The 26,617-nt window shown below is 43.1% G+C and overlaps 2 protein-coding genes across 2 annotated transcripts; one reads left to right on the top strand and one right to left on the bottom strand.

The window, feature by feature from the left end:
• Positions 1 to 5,000: 5,000 nt before the first annotated feature.
• On the top strand, positions 5,001 to 23,330 carry LOC111229091. The gene is made up of 4 exons (XM_022755264.1): positions 5,001 to 5,313; positions 18,685 to 18,755; positions 21,041 to 21,254; positions 21,551 to 23,330. Exons 1-4 carry the CDS (start codon positions 5,193 to 5,195, stop codon positions 22,051 to 22,053), a joined length of 909 nt encoding a protein of 302 aa, XP_022610985.1. The 5' UTR covers positions 5,001 to 5,192; the 3' UTR covers positions 22,054 to 23,330.
• A 1,238-nt stretch (positions 23,331 to 24,568) lies between these two features.
• On the bottom strand, positions 24,569 to 26,165 carry LOC111228944 (prostaglandin E2 receptor EP4 subtype-like). Its single transcript, XM_022755062.1, has 2 exons — positions 25,270 to 26,165; positions 24,569 to 25,153 (listed from the first exon to the last, which is right to left on the bottom strand). The coding sequence occupies exons 1-2, from the start codon at positions 26,155 to 26,157 to the stop codon at positions 24,569 to 24,571; spliced, it is 1,473 nt and encodes a 490-aa protein (XP_022610783.1). The 5' UTR covers positions 26,158 to 26,165.
• Between the last annotated feature and the right edge of the window lie 452 nt (positions 26,166 to 26,617).

Below are 26,617 nucleotides of genomic sequence, written 5' to 3'. Positions count from 1 at the left end.
TCAGTCATTTTGTGGTTTTTAAGATGAAATACAAGGAGGAGACAAATACACTTTTCAACAACTTTGGCATAGTGCTTTTTGTAACACCTTGCTCATAGAAAAGAAAATGCTGCATCTATCATAGTCACAGTCCTTTACAGCAGAGGATGTAACCCGAATTTTTAGCCAGGTAAAAAATAATTTTAGTGCCTCCAACTGCTACTTTTATTTTGGATTCATCCGTCTTTCCCAGAGGACGAGGTTTTGGTTGACAAAATAAAATCACCACAAGGTCCACTGAGTGGCTGTTCAGGAGTTTTTAGTCATGTCACATAGTCTTCATCAGCAGGCGGATTTTGCTCTGTAAAACTTTGTGTTCAGATTCCACTTTGGAGGACTTGTTCAAATTCATTCTTTATTTTAGAAGTTGCTGTTATGGAGCTCTCAATGAAATCAGATGAACTTCATCAGTGGCTGCAGTTTACCACTAAACTGACCCTGTGGTGAACTTTATATCTCAATGTTCAAACCAACATGGATGAGAAATTTGAAGTTCTACAACTCCATGAAAAGTGGACAGACTCCATCCTGCTGATGAAGATCATGTGATGATGAATGATCCTTTGGTGAGATTAAAATGTTGTTTCTGACATCAAGTGTGGTTCTCAACCAGAAATATTCCATTTTAATTGATGTATAACAACAAAAAGTCCCACATTCACACACTGGAGAAACTGAAACCAGTGAATCTTTGATATTTCTAGCTAACAGCGATGTCCGTCTCTAGCACTGTCACGAGGTTCACATTTGTGGTTTGGAGTCTTGATTTAATGACTTTAGTGATGCCTTCACTTTAATATCTCCATCGTCACGTCACAGTTTTAATTTGTTGCGACACTGGTGTGTGGAAAACCAGCAGCCTGAGCTGTACTTTGTGCTAAGTAGCGAACATTAGCATGGCAACATGCTAAACTAGGATAGTAACATGATAAACATTATATCTGCTAAACATTGTCTCTGTGAGCATGTTAGCGTTCAGCTAAAAGCAATGCTGTGCCTAATTACAGCCTCACATAGCTGCTAGCATGACTGAAGACCCTTAGTCTTGTTGCTTAATAAATAATTGAAATGAATAATTGATTATAGAAATAGTCCGTTTATTTTTTTATTATTCTTTTGATCATTTCTGATGTACGTCCTTCAGATAAGATTGAGGCCAGAGTGATGCTCTGAAGTCTCACCACTGCTTTCTTCTGTAGTGCCCGTGTCATGTTCTGTGGTTATACATCCTCGTAATAACACCTCTAATCAGGCCATATGCTGACTCTTTGCTTTATCATTTGTTTGTATGAACAGTGATACAACAAACCTGGAGGACGCCTGAAGGAATGCAGCTCTGATGAGGCGTAGATTACTGCAGATTTATTTGTGCTATATTTGTTGAGTGAATGTGGAAACGCGTTGTTATGGAGTTCACTGTTTTGCTCTTCCAGCTACAGTACGACTTTGTCCCACAGACTTGGCCTGGGGGCTTTGGACAGGGTGCTGGATGAGGGGAGTTCCCACTTGAAAAAATGAAAACAAACTTAAAAGCTGGAAGAGGCCCAAGAAAAGAAAGTCACCTTTTGGATGGAGAGAGCACAAAGAAAACAGAGAGGAAGGACAAGCGCTGAGGGCAGTGACCTGTGCCTCCAGAAGAAACTGGAGAAACTTTGGAAGGAATAAAAAAAAATACCCTTTAACTGTCCTTCACATCTGGAACAGGCGCTCTTCTTTTTCTGCCTCCCTTCAGTATCACCACCCAAAATCCAAACCACCCACCCTCTTCCGCATCCGGTCCTGAACTCGGATGTGCTCATGACAGCTACAAAGGACCAGACCAGCACCCTGTATCCATGGTAACCAGTGTACACATCCCAAAGGGACAACATTACTTTTTGGAGAATAGTCAGTCGACTTTGGCAGGACACAAATGATAAAAATCAAAAAAATCTCATATCTTCACGTAAAAAATTGCTCTCCTCATAACTTCAGTTTTATATTCTTGCAAGGAAATGAAAAATTCCACAACAGCCATCATGTTCCTGTGGCTTGCCAGAGACTAAACCTGTGTGTTGGGTGTCTGTGTGTGTGTGTGTGTGTGTGTGTGTGTGTGTGTGTGTGTGTGTGTGTGTGTGTGTGTGTGTGTGTGTGTGTGTGTGTGTGTGTGTGTGTGTGTGTGTGTGTGTGCGGAAGATATATGTGTGTTGTGCTTGCATGGGGTTTAACTGTGGGTGTACAAACAGTGTCATGCTGCAAATCCCTCTCACAAAGCCGAACAAGTTCATCGCCATGGCTCACTGTGATGGATGATGTAGACACACTTCTGGAAAGCATGCGCACTCTTTAAATTTGTGGTGCCCTCTGCTGAATCTCTGCCACCTGCCTGCTGACTTTTAGTTTACACGATGATTCATTTTACTGTAGACTGTAGATGTCTCACCCCGGAGGTTATTATCCCATTATCTTTTCATCATCTCATCACAATCATTTCAAGAGGTGCATTATTTGGAGTTAGTTTGATGTGTGCCGTAATGTTTGAAGTATGTTTCCAGGAGTGAAATCAGACCTGTGTTTTGGGTAATATTAGTTAATATTATTTTATAAAGTCTATGTTGTCATCTTGTTTTATTCATTTATGTCACAAACATTAGCTGTTTATGGGCCCAGCGGATCTATTTCCCCTCCTGTTGTTATTGAGTTCATCCTCATTATCTGACGGTACATTCCTTCATGTCATGCACCTCAGCTGTGTGCATTGTTGCCTTGTTGGTCGCTACTATAAATAGCGCCGTGGCAGCGACCAGGATCCTCCCTGCATTTGTCTCTGCCTCGGTGCAGAAAGTGGGCCCGGAGAAGAAAGCTAAGGAGCTGTTTACCCAGCCTTTGTGCTCAGCAGGCCTCAGTGTTTGCCCTGCAGGGAGTGCCTCAGCTGGAGGGCTGGAGGGTGGAGTGGAGTGGGGTGGCAGGAAAGAACGGGACGAACCTGCAAGTCGAAGGGTGGAGAAGGTCCAGGAGCTCCACCGGTAGAGGGTGTGTGGTCTGTGGTGCAGTGAGCTGGGGTATGTGGCGCGTCCATCCTTCAGGCTTGTGACAGCAGGTGACACAGTCTGCTGAAGAGGCCAGGGCAGGACTGACGGAGCAAACACATGAAGCAGGGTAGCAAACAATAATGGCCAGGTGTGCTCACTCAATCATGCATGTGTGCATGGAGGGATTATTTAACTGGCCTACTGGGCACAGGCCCAGCGACCTGAGGGGTCAGGAGGCCCTGGGTCAGAGCCTGTGACTGTTAACATTTCTTGTCGCAAAAACAAAGGGATGAAAAAAGACGAGAAAGTGACTGAAAACAACTTCAAAGACTCAAAATGACATGAATGACTACAAAGAGTGCAAAGAGAGACGAACCATGACCATAATGAGAAAACCTCTTCCACTCTGGGTGTCTTGCTCTTATGTAGCGGGGGTGGGGGGCGTCTGTGCCCAGGGACCCATTGTCTCACAGTCCATTCGTGCCTGCACTGCCTGTGTGTGCACGTACAGGCGGAATATAGTGAAACACTGGACACTGATGAGTCTGTCAGTGACTGAAGGACAGATGTCACTTGGCGGATTCTTCCACTGGAACACTTTTCCAGAAATGCTCCATGCCCGTCCTCTATGACAATCACTCCCCCTCCTTCCCTCCCTCCCTCCCTCCCTCCTCCCAGCGCAGGAACAAAAACGACATCTGAGCTATGTGGATGGGGAAGAGAAATCACAGCACTTTGTAGCGCGGCCACCGCGCTCCGATTTCACAAAAGTCTCTGACAGGCGGAGCGGCGCGCTGTTTTTACGCATAGCCTCCAGTCCTGCGGGGCATTGTAGACATTGTTTAGTAGCTGTGTAGTAGACTCCTGAGAAGACACCGGAGCGGAACACTCTCTGACAACCTGGATACCTGAGTCCAAAGTAAGAGAGTGTTTTTTTTGTTTGTTTTTTTTAGAGAAACGAGAGAAGCGCTGGCTTGGAGACGCAGACTGTAGCTGCGTAAAGGCGTGACGCGTGGACTTGTAATGTTAAAGAAACATAATTTGACCGATAGAACCGCGTTGTTGTTGTTTTTTTTTTCTTCAGTTGAACTTCACGTTTAAATCCGCTGAAGATCAACTGACACGCAAAAGAAGCAGAAAACAAGGCGTCATAAATGAGCCCGCGCAGAGTCTCTCCTTGGAGGTTTTGATAACGTGTCGACCTTGACTTCACTTTAAAGAGACGCAGAACGTGTTGTGAGAAATTTCCTGCGGTGTTATTTACTCTTTAACTATACAGGCTGTTTGGAGGCAAGACTGAACAGGTTAGTGAAGGTAAGGAGAGGGGAGCCATGCCTGAAAAACTGGCTTCATTTCATTAATCGATGCTTGGATGTGAGTCAGAGCAGAGACAGCACGAGTAGCGAATTGAGGACAAGCATTTCTTACTCTCTGACTGTTTGGCCGTGGTGGACTGTTTGTGTCACCCCAAACAAACCCCTACCTAATTAGATTTTATATAGTCTTTACAGTGCCTGCACCAGTCAGCTGTAAAGTTTATGACCTGGATAGCTTTGCAGTCTGCAAAATGTCCAACTCAACATGTCATTTGGTCTTAAAATACACGGGTTCATCCAACTAACGATGTGTTTTAGAAAACTTCACTTGTTTCCAGAAGAATTTGACCTTTTTATTTTTGAAGAGATTTCTACAAACAAGCTTTTGAAACAAGACAGGATGTGACTGATGCAGAAAATTGGCAGCTGCTCTTATAAAACACTTAGCTCAGGAAATCAAACAAAACATTTGTGATAAAAAATGATCACGTCCAGTGGTGATATATCACTCAAACTTTAAATCTAACTTTAAGACCCATAATAAAACTTTAGGATGAAATGATTTTAGCTCACATGGTGAACAGTCTGTGCTCACTATCTCCACCTTCTCTGTTCTTGTTCAGGGTGCTGAGACACGGCAAGGAGCCGTGACAGGACACCGGCCAGAGAGAGAAGAGTTTGGCCGCGAAAAAAAGAAAGAAAAAAGAAAAGCGAGAAGGAGGCGCCTCTCGCGTTGAAGTTGAGCCGCTTTTAGATGGATTCTTCATGTTTGCTCCAGCCTCAGGGGAGTCAGCCTGCGAGTCACCGTGACAGTAAGGTGTAAAACATGACACATCGCAGCGTATGGATTGCCAAACCCATGAGTTGCACGCAGCGTGGAAGAAGAAGCGGCTCTCCCGTCCTCTCCGGTGCGCACTGGGAGCGGAAGGTTGCGCACAGGACAGCTGGTAAGGCGCACTTCAGATTCTCTAAACTTGCCTATGTACTTGTCGTTTAAAAGATTCCCGCGGCCATTTAGCAGAATATTATTGGATATATTTGTGCGTGTACTGCTGCTGTGAAAGCAGAGCTGCGCTCTTGTCTTCGTGTTTGCTGTGACAACACTGTTTGATGTTTGATTTCTTTTCACATCAGTGGCTTTTTTGCTGAGCTCCAAACATCCCTGCACGCACCTGCCAGCTGTTTTAAGCTCCTAGGGTCGCCGTGACCTGGATTCATTGTTGGATTTAATTTGGTGTTTATTGGCAGTGTTTGGTGGAGGATGGTGGAGGTGTTTGTTCTCTGCGTTTTATGAAGAAAAGTTTTTTGGATTTATGGTCTGAAGCGTTTACAAGGTGCAAGAAGGTGAGTCTGAGCTGAGGAGAAATATGAATCAAAATGACTGTGATAGTCTTTGTGTGTGTGTGTGTGTGTGTGTGTGTGTGTGTGTTCTTATTGCTAAGGGGGAAACAGTGGCAGTCAGGAAGTCTTCTAGTGTGACCCTCCTCTGTGGTGGGCTGCACATCTAAATATCAAAGTACTTGTCACACACACACACACACACACACACACAGCTGCATCCATTTCCCTCCTCTCCAGTGACTCTGAGGGGATCAGGGGCAGATGAAGTCTTTTAAGCTTCAGGTGTTTTGACGTGCTGGAAGTCAAGCTTGTTTCTTCTCAGTCTCAGATGAAACTGTGTTGATCGCTTCGGCCTCGTGCGCTGGTGGCAGGGACGCTGTTTCAGGCGCTTCTCTTCAACAGTGTTTTTCCCTCATCAAACTCGGTGTCTTTCCATCTCGAACTGTGCGACTCGTCAGGGTTTGTCCATTCAGAGATGTAGAAGAAATTACACGATGCGTCACTGACTCCCACATTGGTAGATGAACTTACATACTTGCTCACTGACTCAGTGACCCACTGACTCACACATTCATGTACATACGATGTCCTTCAACACGCAGACGAGGCTCAGTCGGAGGCCTCAGATGTTCACATTTGGATCTTGCTTTGGTGTTTTATCTATATTTTTTTCTCTTCTCCTCCCTGCTTTTCAAAGCTGTTGTACTTGATGAATCTGTGTGTACAAGAGCTTTGGCATCACCTGAGACATGTCACACATCCCCAGCAGGCGTCCCCCACTGAATGCCTGTAAAATGTGTGAAAACATGTCGTGAAACAACCTTGTTTTTCTTTGCTCGTGTCTTTTCAAAATCTCAGGTTTGTTCTCAGGCCGAACGTGAGAGTATCGCCTCTGCTTCAGGCATCTCACACTCCCCCGTCATGCTGCCACGGCTTTCACTTCCTCCAGTCAAAGGTCAAAAGGTCAGCGGCTCCATCGAGGGTCAGGTACTGTGGGCCAGCGTGTTCTCTTTACCAGCAGCCTCCTGATGTGTGGTCTGGTTTGTTTTAACTGGCATGTGGCTTTACGAGAGCTAGCGTGCCGTTTGTTGGTGTTATGGGTTTAACTCTTTTCTTGCTCTGATGCTGTTCTGTGTTGCACCTTGATTTCACAGAATTCCAGTTAAACACTCGTAATTAAAAGGACAATAAATTATTATTATTACCACTCCTTCATGTAGAAGCATCCTCATAAATATATTTGGAGCCACTGTGGCTGCAAACGGGCTCTAAAAGTTTGTATCCTCTCCCAGTGGTCTTCAACTCACTAAGCTTTCAGAAACACAGCCAGATATTTCAAATATTACTTCTATGTATTTCATTTAGGCCGCTCCTCTGGGATGTGTTGAGGATAAACCCCCTAATTTACAGAAAATGTAATTTTCCAAGATATTCTTTATGATCAGGTTTGCCAAGAAAAACATAACAGTCTACTTCACCTGCCATCCAAGGGGAATAAACAGGAAAAAGCATAACTAATTGAACAAACTTTTGGAGCTCAATAAATATTTAATTTTTTCTCAAAACAAACAAACAAAAAAAAGAATCACAATGATGGTTGAAATTCTTGATTTCACCAACGTCAGCCATGTAATTTAAAATAATATCTCTTTGCTATGGAAACATTACACCCGAAAGAAAAATAAAAAACAAAAACGATATATCATAGACTCAGTACGAAAAATATTAATTTCATGCGACGGGAAGAGATGTAGCTATTTACCAGATTTAGCTAGTAGCTAATTAGCCACCAGCCAAATTTAGCTGGTAGGCTGCGCTAATTTTCACCAGTACATCACGTACAGGCGGTAAAAAGACCATTCGCTCTAACGTTCACGTCTCCACTGTTCTCTTAACTTTTTCTACCCAGTGAAGCATTCAAATAACTATAGATAAGCACTGAGTATTCAACCAAAACCTACACGTTTTAACACCTTAATAGCATGTCTGGATTAGCTTCAGATGCTATAGTTTGATAACTACTGTAAATGACATTTTTTACCTATGTGAGCCTCCATATCCTTACAGTTCAGAGCTAGCGAGCGTGAGAAAAATACAATTTCATCCATGTTTTGAAAAATATATTGTTTTACTGAAAATGAACAGTTTAATAATGTCATGTGTAGGCTAAATAATATTACTTACCAACACCTTTACATGTTGTAATCGATTTGTTTACTTTGAAGTCACTCTTTAAAAATACAAGCAAAATGTGCATGTACAGTGTAATTTGTTGGCTCAGCTTGAGTTTGGTCTTTTTCATCCAGTAGGTTATGTGTGTATTATGGCATTTTAAGAATAATATGTTTCAACTAATTAACCTAAATTATGAATCACGATGATGGTTGAAATTCTTTTCAGGATTAGGATTCTTAGTCTTGCATCGCTGGTAAGACTTGCTGCTAAGTTATTAAAATGGCATTCAGGCGGAGTTAGCAGTGTGTAGTGTAGGTTTTTCTGCTCACCATTAATCCAGTGCACAATAATACTGGATTTAATGAGCTGATAATGCATCTTATTGTAAATGCCCAGGATCAGTCGTTCTGATAACATTTTATAGATTGTTAGGAGAAAAAAAAATCAGATACAGCCCTGGGTTTTGTGATATAACTTTAATTGTTTAGAAAAATTATCCAGAAAAGAATGATTTTAAAAAAAAATACAATACAAGACAAGAGATGAAATGTGCTGACTGCTCAGTGGGCGCACAGCTAAGGTGCATAGAAAGCGTCATCAAACACAGTGACAGGCTTCAACTCTTCCAGCAACAGCTTCAACCTTTTTGCTCCTTCCGTTGCAACATTGATGCAGTGAAATATTCAACCTCTAAACTGGGGCGCAATCATTTCACATTAGTGGAAATCTGTCATTAAAAGATGGATGTGTGCTCTGCGCAGGGAGCCCTGTCTTCAGCCGTGTCTCAGCCTCAGTGTGTAACGTTACTCTGGTTGTTTTGTCCCAGCGCTAATGGAGAGAGTGCACTGAGAGAGATTGATTATGCAACCTGAAGTGCCGCAGGGCAACTTCAATCTGGAAGTGCTTAAAGTACGCAGCGAACCACAGTGATTCCTTCAGGGCAAATTGAAGGAGGCATGATCTGACAAAAAGGAATTTCAATTTGTTAGATGTATTCTTTCAGACAAATGCTTCCCATGCAACTTCTGTTTTCTGGGTCCTTGCTTTTGTGGCAGTGGACAATCTTGTGTAAGTACGCTGGGGGAATTATTTCTTTCTCTGATCTTGAATTGTTTTGTTGTTGTTGAGCACTTCGACTTCTTCAAGTTCAAACAGCTTAAATTATTTAGAACAAAGCAGCAGTTAATACTTTTGGAGCCGCTGATGAAACATAAAGCTAACTCCTGTCCTTATCGCAAAATCTCCCTCCTTAAAACAACTTTTTCTCAAAATACAGAAGAATGTTAACTAGCCCAGCGTTTGTGTCTGTGAGAGTGTTTTTTGATACAATAAGCTGTATTCTTCTGAAATTAGCAGGTCCGATTCATTAATCATAGCATCTGAGGGCTGCTTTGAACTATCAGGCCAGGTCATTAAACCCAGTCTGTCTGGGGCGCGAGCGGGCGACACGGAAACACTTTGGATAGAGCTGGTTCACCCAGACACAAGACACACTATTAATGGCCAGTGTGTGTGTATGTGTATGTGTATGTGTGTGTGTGTGTGTGTGTGTCTGTGTGTGTCACTGATGGCCACTTTTCAGAGTGTTACTCTCAGGCTCAGTGTGGGCTTAATTTGGAGAAATAACAACATGAGATGGGGAGCAAGAAAAGGTCATGAGTGTGGGGGGTGGGGGGGTGGGGGGATGGGGGGTGGGGATTTCAGAGAGTGTGTGTGGCTTTTTATGAAAGGTGAGGGGTTCTGTCTGCGTATGTGTGTGTATAAAGCCAGTTTTTGGTGGAAATGTCCAGATACTGATACAGAGCATGTTTGAGAGAAAATAGGCCATGAAGGGAAAGAAAGACGCAGAAACTGAGAGACGTCCTGTGTTAAATGTATGTGTGTGTTTTCTGTCTATTCCTCTTCACCCTTCTCTCTTCCTTCCCTCTGTACTTTTTGCGGCCTTTTTAAGCGCCGCCGTCCTCACAAACACCGGAAAGTGAAATCCTACCCTCTGATCATCGCTCCAACACGGCTAAAATGTGTTCCCATTTAAGGTGAGGCTCACCCAACCGCTCTCTGTGTGGCTTCCTTTTAAAACCAACTTAATCAGGCAGGAATTTGGGTTATTAGGGTCAGGGACACTGGGAAGTTGCCTTAGTGAGAAACAAAGTGAAGGGGAGCGAGAAGGTGAGGACACAGATGTGTCGCATCAGGAGGCTGTCTGTATCTCAGCGCTCATGGGAAAAACAGGCCCGGAGCCGCGGATGATGTTGTCCCATCTAATTTACCTGATCGGGTCACAAGACACTTATAAGTCTGTTGCATTGTGGGTTTCTGTGTGGGTAATTAGTGCTAACTGCACATTAGCTAAACTTTCCAGTGACCCTGCACGGTTAATCTTGTAGATGCCGTTCATCCACATCGTGGAAGTTACAGCTGATGTGGAAAATCCTACAGGAGGTTTGTTGCACTGCCTTACTGTACTAGAAAAAAATCTCTCTCTGCTACAAAGAGGCAACAAACACAAGCATTCAGACCGTAACACAGTTTTTAAAGCGGCATTTAATGAATTTTTTATTTTTTTTTGGCCACTTGCAAGTAGCAGAACAAGCTGTAACCAATGACACAGTTGTTGAAGGAAACATGTAAGGAAAAATTTGCCTACAAATCCAGCCGATGCAAAGCAACATTAGATTTCAGTTTCCATATGAAAAAAGCAAGTCCAGTATTCGCTCTCTTGTCGGCCCTGTCTTTTGTCCACCAGCTCCTCAAGGAAATATCCATGTCTTTAGCTGATAAATGCTACAATATGTTCACCGGCTAGATGCTAACTTTGTCTGCTGTATAGTGCTGAGCAGGTAGTGTACAGTGGGTTTATCAGAGTTTAACTGAAAACAGCTGCCGCCTGCGTCTGAAACCGAGGCTGACGAGAGTGTTGAGAATGAAACAAAACAGTAAAGCTGTGGGCCCCAAAACCAAAACAGCCTGACAAAAGACACTAAAACGGTCCATGCAGCTGAGGGACCAATGCATACGGATTTATCTTTTACATTACACATAGTCATTTGATCCGTGGTTAACATTAAAATATTTGATTAGTGCAGCTTTAAACCAGATCCCAAAGCTTGTTACACTTATAGGAAAACAGTAGAATTATTTGTATTCGTTAAGCATCCATCAAAGTGTACAGACTGACTAGCTGTAGGTTTTTGTCCACACAGTTCTCCTGTACAATAATAAATTATCAACATTTCAGGTGCTGTCTGTTTTGGTTTACGATAGATCAGATAGGGTGAACTGTTGGTTTGCTAAAACCTGTGTCATCGCGTGTGTTTCTTGCTGTTTCCGTAAACCTCAAAAAAATTATGCCTCAAATTACAAAAATAAGTTGCATAAACCCTAGTTCTCCTCTAATTGTTGTTTACACTGTATTACAACACATATCCATTTCTTATTGTTCCTTACAAATCAGTAGATGTTGACAAATAATCCACTTAGGTGGTTTCTTTCATTTCACATTTCCTCCCTACTGGTGTCAGTGATACTTGACGTGACTCTTAACCACTATTGGGAAAGTGAAGGTTTTTTTTTTCTTTTCTCATAATCAAATGTCATTGACAGATTAATTGTAACTGTGACGTGATGAGACGGAAGCCAGAGATCTTGGCAGGAGTTCACAGGATGCCTACCAACAACAATAACAGCTATTATACGTCACATTTACCACATAAACAGTAAAACATGTAGAGGACCTGAAAAGGAAGAGTTTGATTTGCATATTTGAAACTTGTTAGGTGGAAACACCAAGGGAGTGTCTGAGCAGCTTAACCTACATATTGTTCGTCTCTCCTGCTGTGCACTCTATTACAGCCTCAGCTTCCTTCCATGGAGTCAGGTGTCTTCGGTGGTTAAGATGCTGACAGCGGCTCTTTCTTTCTCTCTGTCCGTCGTAACAATGCCATCAGGGCCGCAGCTCCGGGTTAATGCGCTGGTCACGGATGACGCTTTTATGTCCCGTGGAAGCGTGCATTTTATCATGCTTGTTGTGACCCAGTCATCCCAGCACTCTGATGACCTGCAGTAACTCTCCACAGCACCTTTGGCAACTTGAACCTGCACATGTGAGGGCGTTAATCCAGAACTGTTCCTCTTCAAACACATTGTTCTCAACTAAAAGTGCTTCATTTATCCCACTAGAGAACCATTAGACACGTTTCTCTGTAGTTCTCTTTGGTGTGGAGAGAAGGCTCCAGGGTCAGTGAGGTAAATCACTAATCACTCAGGTTTGTCATCAGGAAACCAATAAGTTTTCCTCTAATAAGGTCTTCTAATGAGGTCCAGGTTGTACTGTCTAACCCTACAGGCAAGGCTGGAAAGAAGTACTGTTCTCCATAATAGTTAACCCTGCACAGGCTGATAATAATCACCATGATACCGAAGATGTATCTTAATCATTTCTCTTTTATGATCATGTTGTACAGTTGATGTGGCGGACATGTTAGGAAACAGTTGACCATTTATACAACCAGCAGATAAATAACATCAGCATTCATTTGGAGTCATGTCCATGGAGTCACTGGTCTTCATCTTTTCTTAAGCTGCTAAATGCTCCACTATTTAAGCTAGTTGCTTAACTCTGCTGAGCAGGTAGTGAACAGTATGCTTATTAGGGAAAAAATTAGAAAAAAGCTTCTGCAGCTGACAACAAGACTGAGAGAGAGTGAACCAACACATTAAAGTGTTATTGAAAACAAAACAATGAGCTAAAAGATGCTAAAATGCTCCGGTGACCTGAGGGGAAGAGTCACGTGATAATTCTTTACACATGTCTTTTGATCAATTATTGGGGGAAAAAATGAATTAGAGCAACTTCAAATGCAGCTGGACAAAGACATACAAATGATTCATAACTCAATATTCCTGGCTTCTATATAAAACACTATATTGTACTTCATTTTGGTTCAACTAAAAAATATCAGAAACTAGTGAAAAATGGTCTTTATCATTCCAAAAATCCAAGCCATCTGAGCAACCTCACCCTGCTCCTGACAGATTATTCCCCTGAGCCCACCAGAGTTTCTCTCTCCTGCTTTACTGTCTGTTGCTGGCCTGAAAGAGTCTCAGACACCTACAGGTTCAGATGTTGTCAGTCGTTTAATAAAACCTCCTGGTGGGAGAAACGCAGAGAGAGGAGAGAGGGGAGGTCGTGCAGATTCACTCCTCTCTTCACCATCCTCCCCCAGGCTCTGTAGTGTCCACACCTCTGATTACCCCCCGTGTGTGCATGTGTGTGTGCATGTGTGTGTGTGTTTGTGCGCGCGTGCATGTGTGTGTGTGTGTGTGTACGCGCTCTGGAGAGTGTGAGAAATTGAGGAAGATAGGGTGTATATTTGTGGGTTTTTGTAGCAGAGAAAGGATTATGAGAATGACTGTGTGGCCGCAGCAGTGTATGTGTGTGTGTGTGTGTGTCTGTGTGTGTGTGTGTGTGTGTGTGTGTGTGTGTGCGCACATATGTGTATGTGTTTCAGGGGGGGTTTAGGTAGGGGGCCTACCTACCTATCTGAACCGAGGCATGGGACCTGCTATCTGTTTCTCATTTTCGGCGGCGCTCTGTGGTTTTCTAGCAGTGACAGGCCTCAGAGTGGAAACTGGCACTAACGAGCAATTACATCCTGCCTGCCTGCCAGGGATTATGGGATTACGGACTGACTGGGCTTCAGTCTGCGCTCCCTTTCTGCACTCTCATTTTGTCATTCCCTCTCTTCCCTGTGTTCACCTTGTCTCTGCTTTCAGGCTTCTGCCATTCAGTGCTTCAATTATCTTTTTCTCATTTGTCTTTCCCCTGGACAATAACCCATTCTCTATTTTTAATTCTCCTTACTTTTATCATGTGATTTCTTTTATTATTATCTCATTCCCTCTATCGCTCCTCCTCTAGCTTTTTTCTCCTTTGACTTTGTGGCTGCCGTGCATACTTAAGACATGCTGTCATTAACTGCTGAAGAGTGAAATTGGTTTAGTCGTAAAGGGGAGGATAGCTCATTTAGAGAAAAAGACATTTAATGTGTATGAAACATTAAATGAAGCATGATGAAAATGAGAAACAGGGGGAGGAGAGGAGGATAAAGGATAAAGGTGCAGTAAACCATGACTCCTTGACATCCTATTAATATCTAAAGAAGTTAAATAACATCTTTTTATAGCTTCAAATCACAAGTTTGCCCTGCAGGACTTTTCTTAGACTTGGTTCAGATGAGGGCAAAAACATTCAACCAGTCTGAATCTGAAGGCTTGGTGTTACACCCTGAGGCCCCTTGACTGACACATTGAAAACGTATTAAAACTCTGTCAACAGAACGCTACAAGCAAGATTAAAGCAATGTCACACAACCAGTTTCCACACTGCTCTGGATGCATATATGCAGAGCTGTGGGGCTCATGCATGTACAGCAGATATCAGCATGCCTCGTTTTGTGGGACCTCCACCGATTTTTTCGATGTCTGGTAGTGATCAGACGGCTCTCCTGGTGTTCTGCCTCTCTCTCCTGCATCTTCTCTTACACTGCAGGTGTCTTTTATTGAGCCAGCGGTGATTTACTGTACTCTTGTTTTTCTCCTCGCTCCTGCAATCAGGCACCGTGTTAGTGACAGGTTAAAGCTGGAGGTCAGAACATTTCACGTACGTGCACGCACTTACAGCGGAGAGCAGAGTGCGTTTCTAATAGGAGGTCATTATCAGAGAGGTTTGGCTTTTAGAGGGAGGCCAAACAACAGGAGAGCTCGGAGCTTTCTTTTTCTTTTTTTCTTTTTTTTTTACAAGGTGAGAGGTTTGTGGAGGCTCTGTGGGCAAAACTCAAGTCTGAGGGTGTAATAGTATACAGTAGGCACATAGATGACTAATCAGAAACACATTTACGCTATGTTACCCTGCTTCCTTTCTGTGTCTCTGCTGGAAATGGCAATAATAAAAATCTTTATAACATCATTGAAAGTAATAAAGACAGAATTACTCTTATCATTTATATTTATATGTGTGAGTTTGAGAGTGACGTTTGAAGACTCTTAGCCAAATGTTTGACAGATATATGTAAGTTGGGACTTTAACTAAATACTTTAAATATGTGATTTAAATGTAGCTTAACCTCATTAAATCAAGTGAATTTCACTGGAGTCAGAAGCTGCAGGGACGGAAGCTACTGCTACTCTGCTAAGCTAGGCTACTTAGCTGTTAGCAGGACTAGTTTAACTGGTGTTACGATTCGTCCATTATGATTAGATTTAGCTACTGTCTCATGCATGTGGCTTAAAAACCCCAATAAGTAAGATGTTGGAGCTTCAAATTTTATTTCACAATTACAGGAAAGAAAGTAACTTTGCTTTAGCTAAGGCTAACTCACCAGCTAGCCTTAACTAGCCACACTTCAGGGTTTACGTCTGTGTTTTTTGCAGTTAAGATTCTGTTTTTCCCCCAAAGAAATTCACAGATTTCTTTGCCATAATAGTTTTCATGTTGTAAGATGTTCAAATATCTGATTCAGGTCTTCACTCAGTTTTGAGTTGACTGTGTTTTGGCTTTAGGGCTGTATAGTCATAACGATAATATCAGATGATGGTTGTAAGGTGAAGGTCTGAATGCTGACAATAACATATATAAAAACTCTCAGAATATCCCTGCTGTAGAACATGTACGCCTGTTTAGTGTACATTATATTGAGTGAGCTGACTTCCTCTTGTGCTGGCAGCCTCTGTACTTTTACCTCATAAATATCCCCAAAACGAAATCCATCCATCCTCTCCAAGCACTTAAACAGTATTTGGAGAAGCAATTCACAACAGCAGAATAAACTCTGGGAATAGAAGCTCGCTCTGGCTTTATGGGTTTTACTTGCTTCAGGAGGGCTTACCCACTTAACTAACTGTGAACAACAACTGGAGCGCAGAGGACCAACAATGTAAATGGAAGGTGACAAGAACTCCGCTCTCCCTGCTGCAGACATGCAGCCTGACAAACCGAAGGCTTTAATCAGCCAAACAAGGAAGAAACACATGTTCACCTTTCTAAACACACACAGAAACACGCACATGCATTGTTGGATGTGAAACTGTACATACACACACCATCAGTAGGCTTGTGTCAGTCTGGAGCTCTTCAGGACCAGTGTCCCGCTCCTTCTTTTAATCCTCTCTCCACCCCTCCTCGACTCCCCCACCCACCTCATCCCCTGAAAAGGCTGGAGGCGTCGGGCTGTAAACAGCTCCAGAGTGCCGCGGTGAAATGAACCAGCAGATAGGCCCTTGTAGACTCCTCGCTTGCTGATCTGAAAGGGACTAAACACTCCCAGCTGTTGCATTAGTGACTGAGAATGGCACCTCTCCTGAGACCCAGCACTGATCTGTAGCCCTCTGTCCCTCCTCACACTCCTCTTAGGTTTTAAGTCAGCTCTGAGACAAGGAGTCAGCACAGTTTGGTTTTAGGTTGCAGCAGTGGTGAGTCTGTCTGTCTGTCTGTCTGAATTATGCTCAGTTTGTCTCTCCTCGTCTCCTCTCCCCCCTCTCGGCGTCTGTAACTTCACTTTCCCTCGACTGGATCGCTACAGCTGGAACATGCAGGATTGCATAAATGCATCAACAGGTCTTATCGTGACCTGTGATCCTGAACGTTTTGTCAGTCTTCCATCTCATTGCGCAGACAGAACTGCTGGGCTTGTTTTTGACTTTTAAATAAACATGGTACACTACATATCGGTGAGATCTACGAACACATGAACAGTACACGCTCGAATACGTCGCTATGGGCGTACAGCATTGCTGTAGTTCAGTGCCAAGGTTATACAAAGCCTCCTGGAGATGATAGATGTGGCTTCAAACATGTTGGAGGTGTCTGTAGGGAGAAGGCCGTTTCACCTCACTAACTAAAAGTGAAAGAGGGAATAAAAAGGGGCAGAAATGACAGAGCGTACAAACCACAAAGTTGTGACACTTTAAAAGAGGCATGGTTAAATTGGGATGTATGCACTGATTTGCTGTCTGTTAGACTTTGCAGCAGGCTGCTAAGCAGCAACAGCAAAATCTCAATTACTTACTAGTTTTTTACCTCGACTTTGGAACAGCCAGAATTCTCCAGAGCCTCCTCCCAGTCATCAGAAGCCCCTACAGCTCTTACAATACAATGGATCAACAGCAGTTTGGATTATCGTTTAAGTCAGTTATCAAGCAAAATGAACAAACATTTGCTGGCTCCAGCCTTTCGAGTTTGAGGATTTGCTATTTCACTCTGTTTTGGATCATTATAGATTTAATATACATGGACAAGAAGTCCAATTGAAAATCTGCAAATCCACGACAACCGGGCAAAATCCATTCTCTGAGAAAGATCCTGTGATACGATGGGATGGGATCAGCGACTAATGGGCCTTGACTTATTTTTTTTTCAACTGCTATTTCCAAGATAAATGATTAACTTCCATTCTCACTGTCATACATGTATTTGATCTTTGAATCAATAGTAATTTGAAGATGTTCTTCTGTGCTCTGAGAAATTGTGATGGGCGTTTTTTCTGGGCCCCCACAAAAGCTAAAATCTTAGCTTTTTTTTCCTCTGAATTACTTGGTCCTGTTACTTCTTCAGACGTGTAAAAAGTTTTCAAATTAAGGACAAAAAAACACTCTTTGGTCACAATCATAAACAAGGGGGCACAAGTAAACACCCCTTTGTTTAGAGGAATCACCAGCCAAAATGGTTGGGAACCTTTGGACTGAACGATTCATCGAAAGATAATCAAGAGATTACAGGACAAATTCTGATTTTCTTCAAACCAGTCTTACTAATGACATAGCCACGAGTATATTAAAAAAAATTGTTGTAATCATTCCCATTCATTTCCCAAGTGCTACTGCAGTGGAAGAAATGGGGAGAAAATCCAGCCATTTTCTGTACAAAAAGGAAGCTGTTTAGTACAGAAATTGGCGAGACACTGATTTGATTTCAGAGCTTAGTTCTGTGGTCTGTTGGATGGTCAGTTCAGCCTGAAATATCTCAACTACTGGATTGATTCCCATGAAATTTCGTACAGATGTCCATAGTACCCAGAGGATGTATCCTAATGACTTTTCCAAAAGAAAAAGCAGAACTGAAGCAGGATGGACGAGGAGCATGTTAAGTTCCTACCCCTGAGTACGTGGTGCTCTGACCTCCGCTGACTTTCACATTTAAAGGGCCCACAAAGGAACCTGATGACCTAATGCTATGGGCGCTCACTCCCTCAGCCAGCACAATCCTCCACCCTGCACGTACTATATATAAACATCTGCATCCGTGACACTTCTTATCACCTGTCCTGCATCTCCGTGGTTTTTGTCTGGGACCTCCGCGAAGTGCTCTCGCTATGCCTGGTTCCCCCTGCTTGTACCTCTGCCACAGGAATAACCCTGAAGAATGCCTTTGACAAGTATATCACAGATGCTGCCTTTTGTTGCTGGACTGGGGCTGTTTGCATGGATGTATGAACCGACAAGCCAACACTAGCCACACTAGCTGGCAGCAAACACTGGTCTTTTACTGAAGCAGCAACAAACATGCTGTCCTCATGCATTGAAGACGTGATTTATGTGACACGTCGGCTTGCTCAGGGGCCCGTGGGGCTGTTTTTTTTACAGTATCTGGACAATTGTGAATGTATAGACATCATATCACCCGCATGTTGTGCTTTTAGTTTATGTTACCCTTTTCAAAGGGAGTTCTGGGAGGAGAAAAGCTGACAGAGTGAAGGCTTGTTCTTGGTCTTACATTCCTCTCTCCCTCTTTTTCTCTTTCTCTCCAGGTGGGACCAGATGGAGGGTTCGGAGGAAGGATAGACAGGAGATTACCTCTGTAATGTCAGCAAGGGCCAAGGTTTGTCAGAAACAGACATCGTTGCCAAAAAATCACAGTGAAACTTTTCTCTTTCTCTGCTTTTTCTTCCTCTCATCTTCTGTCACTTCTACTCTCCACTCTCGCTCACTCCTCTTATTTGCCATCCATTTATCTGAAATCACCATCTCTACAAATAACCACCGGCCTTATCATTTTTCATTTAAACTGTACAGGCCACTATAAACCAGGGGATGACTTATGTGTAGGTATAAATTGTTAATGAAATCCATCCCCACAAGGCTCAGGCCTGAGCTTTCCATAAAACCATCTCAGCACTGAAGCTTTCATTACTAAATTATAAGCCAGTGGACAAAGCTTGATCCGGGACGGAAAGAGAGCGGAGTTATTTGACTTAAGTATTACTGAAGAGTAAGTGAGATCGCTTTTGATGAAATAGGCTTAAGACAGATCTTTGGAAGAGGTCTGTGGGGTTTGTGAGCTCTTATGAGTATTATCTCATTGTCTTTATTTGTTTTTATATGTGTAAAGCACTTTGTCAGTTTAGTTTTGTTATTAAGTACATGGTGACAATGAAAGAACCAATGTGGCATCAGGATTGTTACCATTTTAATATAAATATACAGAGGTAAGCTTCCCCCGAAGAAATGTAGGCCTGCGCCAAAATCTGTAGTATCAGTAGTTTAGTGGGTACAGTACATCATCCAAAATTTGTATAATTTTGGGAAATATGCGTGTTTGTTTTCTCACTGAGAGTTAGATGAGAAGCTTGATATCACCCTCACATCTGTACGCTAAATATGAAGCTACAGCCAGCAGCTGGTTAGCTTAGCTTAGAATAAAGCCTGAATACAAGGGGGGACAGTTATCCTGGTTCTGCTAGAAAATGCAAAATGAATAAATATGCTAAAACAATATTAAATATTAAATTGACTATTTAATTAAAGCTCTGCAGGACCTCTCAGTTACACGTTGTAAGTGTCTTTCAGCTCATTGTTTTGATTTTGTGGCCCACAGTTTTACTGTTTTGGTTCACTGTCACAGCTTCATCAGCATTATTTTCAGCCACAGCGGGCAGCTCTGATAAACCCACTGTACAGCAGCAGATAGCAAGCAGACATAGTTAGCAGTAACTACTGAACCGTTTTAGCATGGAAAACCAAAACGGAGCTAAAAGAAAGGTGAATATTGGATTTACATTTGCCAGGTGAACAGAAACACAACTCTGTATCTGCTGGTTTGCCATATCAACTTTATAGGATGACGGTATGTCACTGTCATGTTTACAGCTTGTTGCTCTTACCAAAACACACACACACACAGGCTTTTTCCAATAGAGCAGATCTCCATGATCTGACTGTCACATCAAACTGCTTTATGAATTATGACCCATTTTGCAATAATCCACCCAAACCTGGGTAAGGGATTAGCCCAGACTTGCTTTATTTTATTTTTCTAATGCTAGTAGTTGATGATTTCATCAGGTTTGACATTGTGAAATAATATACATGTGTATTGAGCTAAGGAACTAACATTAGTATTACTAGTATGCAACAAACCAGGCCGTTACAAGCTGTAACTTGCAAATTTCCTGAGCCCAGTGACAACAGGCTCATTAAGTGTCACACAGAGATAGAAAACCTTGAAGTCAACATAGTACAAATATGAAATAAAACCAGTGAATGTGAAAACATTATTAAATGATGAAGGAGTAATATAACATATTTTATATATACAGTATATATATCTGCAATGAATATTAGCACTTTTCCATAAAAGGAAAGGAATAGCTCCAAAGCTATATTTAGCAAGATCTGTGGCACTCAGTTTTTTTTTGCAGGACTAAATAACTTCTAGACTTGATAGAACTATATTAATACTACACAGAAATAAACTTGCATTTAAAATTCTTCATTTGGGTAAAAAAATATAGCCTATATTTATATTTGTTTTGATTAATTTGATGGCTGTAAAACATTCAGCAACATCTTTTTTACATGAACACACTTTGCAAATGATCCTTGTTTCTTGAATGTTTAGTACAAATTTTAATCCAAGCCAGTGAATAATAAGCGATTGAGGTTTCGAATACACATATAAGAATCACAAAAATGATGACATTTAGCCCCAAGGGCCAAACTTTAAAAAGTCATGGCTAGAGAAGTGTTTGAGGTAGAGCTATAGGATTTTGCAAGGTCTTGGGAAATGAATAGGAGTCCTAGGTGAGTTGGTAATGGGAATGACCCTTAAATAAATCCCCCAGATTTCTCTCTGCCAGCTCACACGTGTCATCTGTGTCCCCCTAGGTGCTGCTCTGGGTGCTCCTCTCTCTGCTGCCTCTAGCGGAAGGAGCTCATGTGAAGGCTGGTGCTGCTGGTGTGGGATCAGACTCAGGCCACGCTGTGGGCCTGCTGGGAGGCCAGGAGGAGCGAGAGCTTCCTGTGACGTTGCCAGAGGTGGTGGAGGACGAGGAGCAGGAAGACGACAGCGACCCTTACTCTACTTGGCATGCTCTATATGGTACTGAAGCTCTTATGAAAGAGTAATTTACAGCACGTCTGCTTCACCAGGCATAATACCAGGCAGTATGAGAGTGCAAAGAGGGCATGTGGCTGGGGATCCACTTTGCATCTCATTCATTTAAATATATTTAAATGTCATTTAAAAGGTGACAAGTTATTTTAAGTTAAAGGTTGGAGTGAAATTGAAGATTCTGCAGGAGAATTTAAATGTTGCTGCTTACAGTTACTCTGAAAAAATGCTGATGTTCACAGCAACTCTCTCTGTTTACCACTCCTCTTTCTTCTCCATTTCAGACCCGTTTGTAATGGACGAGGTGGATGACCATCCCAGTAGTCGCTGGGCGGGGCGCTCTCCGCGCTCCTCTGACCCCACGGAACCTCAACCCAAGGGATCACAGAAGAAAAAGAAGAAGAGGAAGAGGAAAGAAAAGGAGGAAGAGGAAGAGACAGGAAAAAGAGATAAAAAGGGTAAAGGTAAAAACAGGCGGCCAAAGCAGAGCAGCAGGGACTGCCGTGTAGAGAAGAGAGAGATGAGGGTTCGGGACCTGGGCCTGGGGTTTGACTCGGATGAGATTGTCCTCTTTAAGTTTTGCGTGGGCTCCTGCCAGTCTTCAAGAACAAATTACGACCTGGCGCTGAAGACGCTGCTGGAAAATGGGTCGCTGCCTCGGCGCAAGGTCAGCAGCCACCCCTGCTGCCGGCCCGACCGGTACGAGTCGGTTTCCTTCATGGACGCCCAGACCACGTGGAGGACCATCCAGTCATTATCTGCCGCCAGCTGCATGTGTATGGGCTGAAGAGATGAGCGAGGGAGAGGGTGGTGAGAGCGGGTGTCACCCATCCTGAAGAGAGAGGAGTTGGGAGGCCTGGATGTAGGAAACAGCCAGAGGGGGGCGCTGTCATATACACAGAGCAGAGGAAGGGATGAAGGCCACTTTTTGGCTTCCTGTGGTGCAGTTCCAGTCGAGGAGGAAGAGGTCTGGGTGCAGCTGGACGATAGGAAGCGAAGGTCAAAGTCAGAGACTGAGGGGGAGGTCATCAGGGAATCACAGTCTGGATTTACAGTTGCATCATCAAAAGGATGAATTGTTTCCAAATGAATAACTGGCAACTAATGCAGGATACAGCCGAGCAGTTATTAGTCATAGAGGAGACTCTTTATGTGAACGTGACTGTTTTGATTTGACATGGGCGAGACCTGAAGGCTGGAGCTCAACAGATAGACACAAAAGAAAAGACACAGTTAAAGGACTGACGCTGTGTTTATACTCTGATTCCAACTAAAGAGACTCGTATGATGTTCACTGTTACTCACGGTGAAGCCAGCTCCTAACAGAAGTTCAAGATCATTGTTTTCACACACAGACAAACAGGGACATTACATCGTATCATTTCTATGTTCAGGTGAACTCAGCCAAATGGATGCCATGCATCTTCATGTATTACTGTATAAAAGTAAAATATATTTATTTCTGATAAATTATTTATTTATTATAGCTTCATATGAGAGCTGTTTTTATGAACTATATATTGTAGATAAATATCTATTTATTGCCAGATTCAGATTTCATGTTGGCAGTTACTTCTGCTCGCATACAGTACATTCATTTTGTTTTTTTAAAGGTGCTGATTTTTCACATTTATTAAACGCCTCAAGAACCTGATCTGATCAGCTGATTCTATCGCTTGGATGCAATTTACATTTCTGAAATTAGTTGAGTGATTTTTATAAATCAGCGACATTATCCAGAAGCAAGGATATTCCCTTACATTTCATCCCAGGGAGACAATTTAAAAATCGTTATAACTGACATCAGAAACAAATTGACCCACATACTTGAGAGCTAGTTTTGTGGTGCACTCTGGGTAATGATATCAGCTTTTCCACAGCATAAAGGAAATTCAGTTTTACATGTAGAATGTATGTACAGCAAACAAGTGAAACATTTATACTACAGGACCTCAACATTTCTCTTTTTAAACTGGTCGAGTAATTAAATTCTGTATGTCTCATTATTATTATTATTATTATTATTATTATTATAAAGCTTCTTTTATTTTTGTATGGTATTATCCTCTAAGGGAATAAAGTTTTTTTTAAATATACATCTTGTTATTCCTGGTTACTTGCACAGATTCAAACTGACTTCAGACTGACTTTTTCCAAGTGACATCCACAATGATTTTTGCTGTGAACAGTACCAACATCACACCTTTTCCCAGTTCAATTTACGCAGCACTTTTTATGTTGTAGCGCCACCTGCTGGTTTACAATAAACAGCAAAATTTGATCCTGTGGTCCCGGGTTTGAGCTGAGGGAGGAGAAGCTCTCCTGCCACCAGTCTGTCAGCTGAGAATGGTTTCTATAAAAATAGTTTGATTCTTCTTCGACCAACAGAGCAGGTAAAACTCATCTTCACTGTCACTTTATTTCTCTGCACAGACCCACCAACACATCCAGCACGTACCACAGGTCATATAGCTTACAGCTATAACATATATATGTGTTTTTCTTTTTTTAAAAGGTGATATGTTCGTTTTGGCTGTTTACAACTGCAAATATCAAAACATTACATGTAAATGTGAAATATAAAACAAGATCATTTAGGTCCAAAAGGTCTACATTCAGTTTTCCCTGCATCATGCAACACTGTTAAATGGCACAGAGTAAATTAGCAGCATGTACATTAAAGTATGAAATGCAACAACACATAATGAATGGTCATGTATTGTGAATGGCACATATGGATTCATACAGTGTATCAAACTCTTAGAGTGTCACACATTTGTACCCATGGGGTATGATGATATTTAGCATAAACTTCCATCTTTGGAAATGGACTCCACAGCTTCATCTAGCATCTCTCAGCAGGAGTTAGATTCTTCTACAAAAGTGACCCTAAAACTACCACTACATACTGTGTATCTTTCAATATCCACCAAGTTTACTGCAAACATTCATACAAGTTATATGAACAATCAGCTTAAGCGGGTGGTTTTCTGGGCCTCATCTAAATGGACACATATTCTGGTTGATATGAAAAAGGTGTTGGAAATGTAAAACAGGACTGTCATATACATATATGTATAGCCTACTGCACAATCTGCTGTTGTGCTTGTAATGGAAATACATTTAAAACAAAGCCTTTCTGTTGCAGGCTAAATCATATAAGACAGATGTAGAGTTTATCGCTGGCAGCGTTGATGTTTCTCCTAGTTGAATTAAAACCAGTTTTCTGCGCAGCTGGAGCAGCTGGAGCAGCTGTCAGACTTTGAAATGTTTCTAAACTTGTGTCGGCAGATCAATGTCCATCAAAGGCATTTCGCTGACTGACAGGAGCTCGGTGTGCTGAACGTGCAGGTGACGATGTCCACTCTTCTAAGCAGCGGTGTTGGACTTCTTCCGGGAGACGACTTGGACGCCACCTCCTGTTTGGTGTCAGCTGCTACTTCCTCCTCACACCCGAGGATCGCGGTCGACTCGACGCTGAAGGGGTGAAAGTTGACCCGGGCGGTGTCGTACTCCCACGCTTGCCTCATCGCGAAGTCTGTAAAGGATTTATTTTTGATCGACACCTGGTGTTCCAAGTCGTTCCTGTAGCTGGCTGTGCGTAATGACGCGTAACTGGTGTCATTGCTCTGTAAAGACGGGGGGGAGTGTTGACCTCCTACCCAGCGAATGTTGTCCCTACGACCGTCCTTAACCTGTGCCACTGTCCTCTTCAGCCTCTCACAGCCCTTGAGCAGCAGGTTTTTCCGGCACAAAATGTACACCCAGGGGTCTAATATGGGGTTGAATGAAGCGAAGCGGATCGCCAACAGGTCACTCCGGTAGTCAGGCTTCCCCCCAGCAGAAATATAGGCAGGGTCATACAGCTGGTTGACGAAGATTCGCACCTGTCAGGTAGAAACACATGCACAGAGAATGTGTAAGACAAGTGTTTCACATAAAACAGACGTCAACAAGGAAAGTTAAAACACACATTTGGAATAGGGCAGCCTGTCGTCCTTACCACTAAAGGGATGGAGCAGACCAGGAACACGATGGTCATGAAGATCAGAAGCCAGAACATTTGGATCTCCGCCGCCGAGGTAACCGACGGCAAACGGGGGAAGAGGCGACGTGAACCGCCCTGCTCACACAACTCCGTCCTGACTATCCCTGTCCTCTGGTTCATCCCCACCAGCGACCTGCACACCGCCAAGTTACACAAAACTGTGACTGCGATCAGCACCAGCATCACGCCGCCATACAGGAAGGAGTAGCAGGCTCCGAGTGGATCCATCGCCCTCCAGTCCAGGAAGCACCAAGTCCCGGGAAAGTGCCTGACGTGCTGCCCGAAGCCAAAACTGGGCATGATGCACAATACGATGTTGGCGAGGTAGGTGACTAGCAGCGCAAAACGCGCCATTGTCCGGTCTATATGCTGGGAGTAGAAATACGCATGGTTTATGGCCAGGTATCGCTCCACGGCCATGGCGCACAGGATGGACATCCCCGCAGACCCGAAGAAGAGCATGGAGAAGGAGAAGAAGTGGCAGAGCAGCGCGCCTCCTGGCCAGCGACTGGCTACGTATGTGGCGATCACTACCGGGCTGGTGAAGCATGTGCCCAGCAGGTCTGTGATCGCCATCCCGCAGACCAGGGTGTAGAAAGTGGTTTCCTTCTGCTCCTTTTTGGAGATACACAGCACAACTATGGCAATCAGGTTCCCCAGGACTCCCACGGCGAACATCGTGGCTGAAGTGACCAGAGACTTGGAATCCAGCTGGAGCGCACTGCGGTTGTGGCTGAGAGAGAGAGCAGTCAGCGGCTCAGAGACATTCGCGTCCAGTTCTCCAAACGCAAGAGTGTCGTTGATCATTATTAAAAGCAACACTGCACGAGGCTTAAAGTGCATGAACTTTCTGTGGTGTTTAGAAGAACATATAGCGCTACTCAAAGTAAACCAACATTAATGTTCAAGTTACATCCTGAAATATCCTGTTTCCGACTGGGCATGAAGTGCACCACGTTGAAGTGATTCTTCTGTTCTGTGTTTCCAGCAGCGTGTTTGGCTCCCGACGCGCCCACATGAAGGTGTGTGCCTGGCTGTGTTTACACTGCTGAGTGCTGCGGGTTTTTAAGCTGTGTGCTGATGTCAGGACAGTGACGTGCGGGCTGTGAGCGCGGCGACCCAGGTTTCCCAGGAACACATTTCTGCAGCCAAAGTATCAATATTCAACACGGATTAGCCCCAGAGGTAAAATGCCAGCTCACTGTACCCAAGAGCCACATGCCAACATCTGGCATCATTTAGCACAACTTCAAAACCTAATTGTATCTGGTCTGACCAGCAAAGACACACGCACATTACAGAG

This window comes from Seriola dumerili, unplaced genomic scaffold (genome assembly GCF_002260705.1).
Source record: "Seriola dumerili isolate Sdu_G_001 unplaced genomic scaffold, Sdu_1.0 BDQW01000226.1, whole genome shotgun sequence".
Classification (NCBI taxonomy): domain Eukaryota; kingdom Metazoa; phylum Chordata; class Actinopteri; order Carangiformes; family Carangidae; genus Seriola; species Seriola dumerili.
This window is presented reverse-complemented; position numbering and strand designations above follow the sequence as displayed.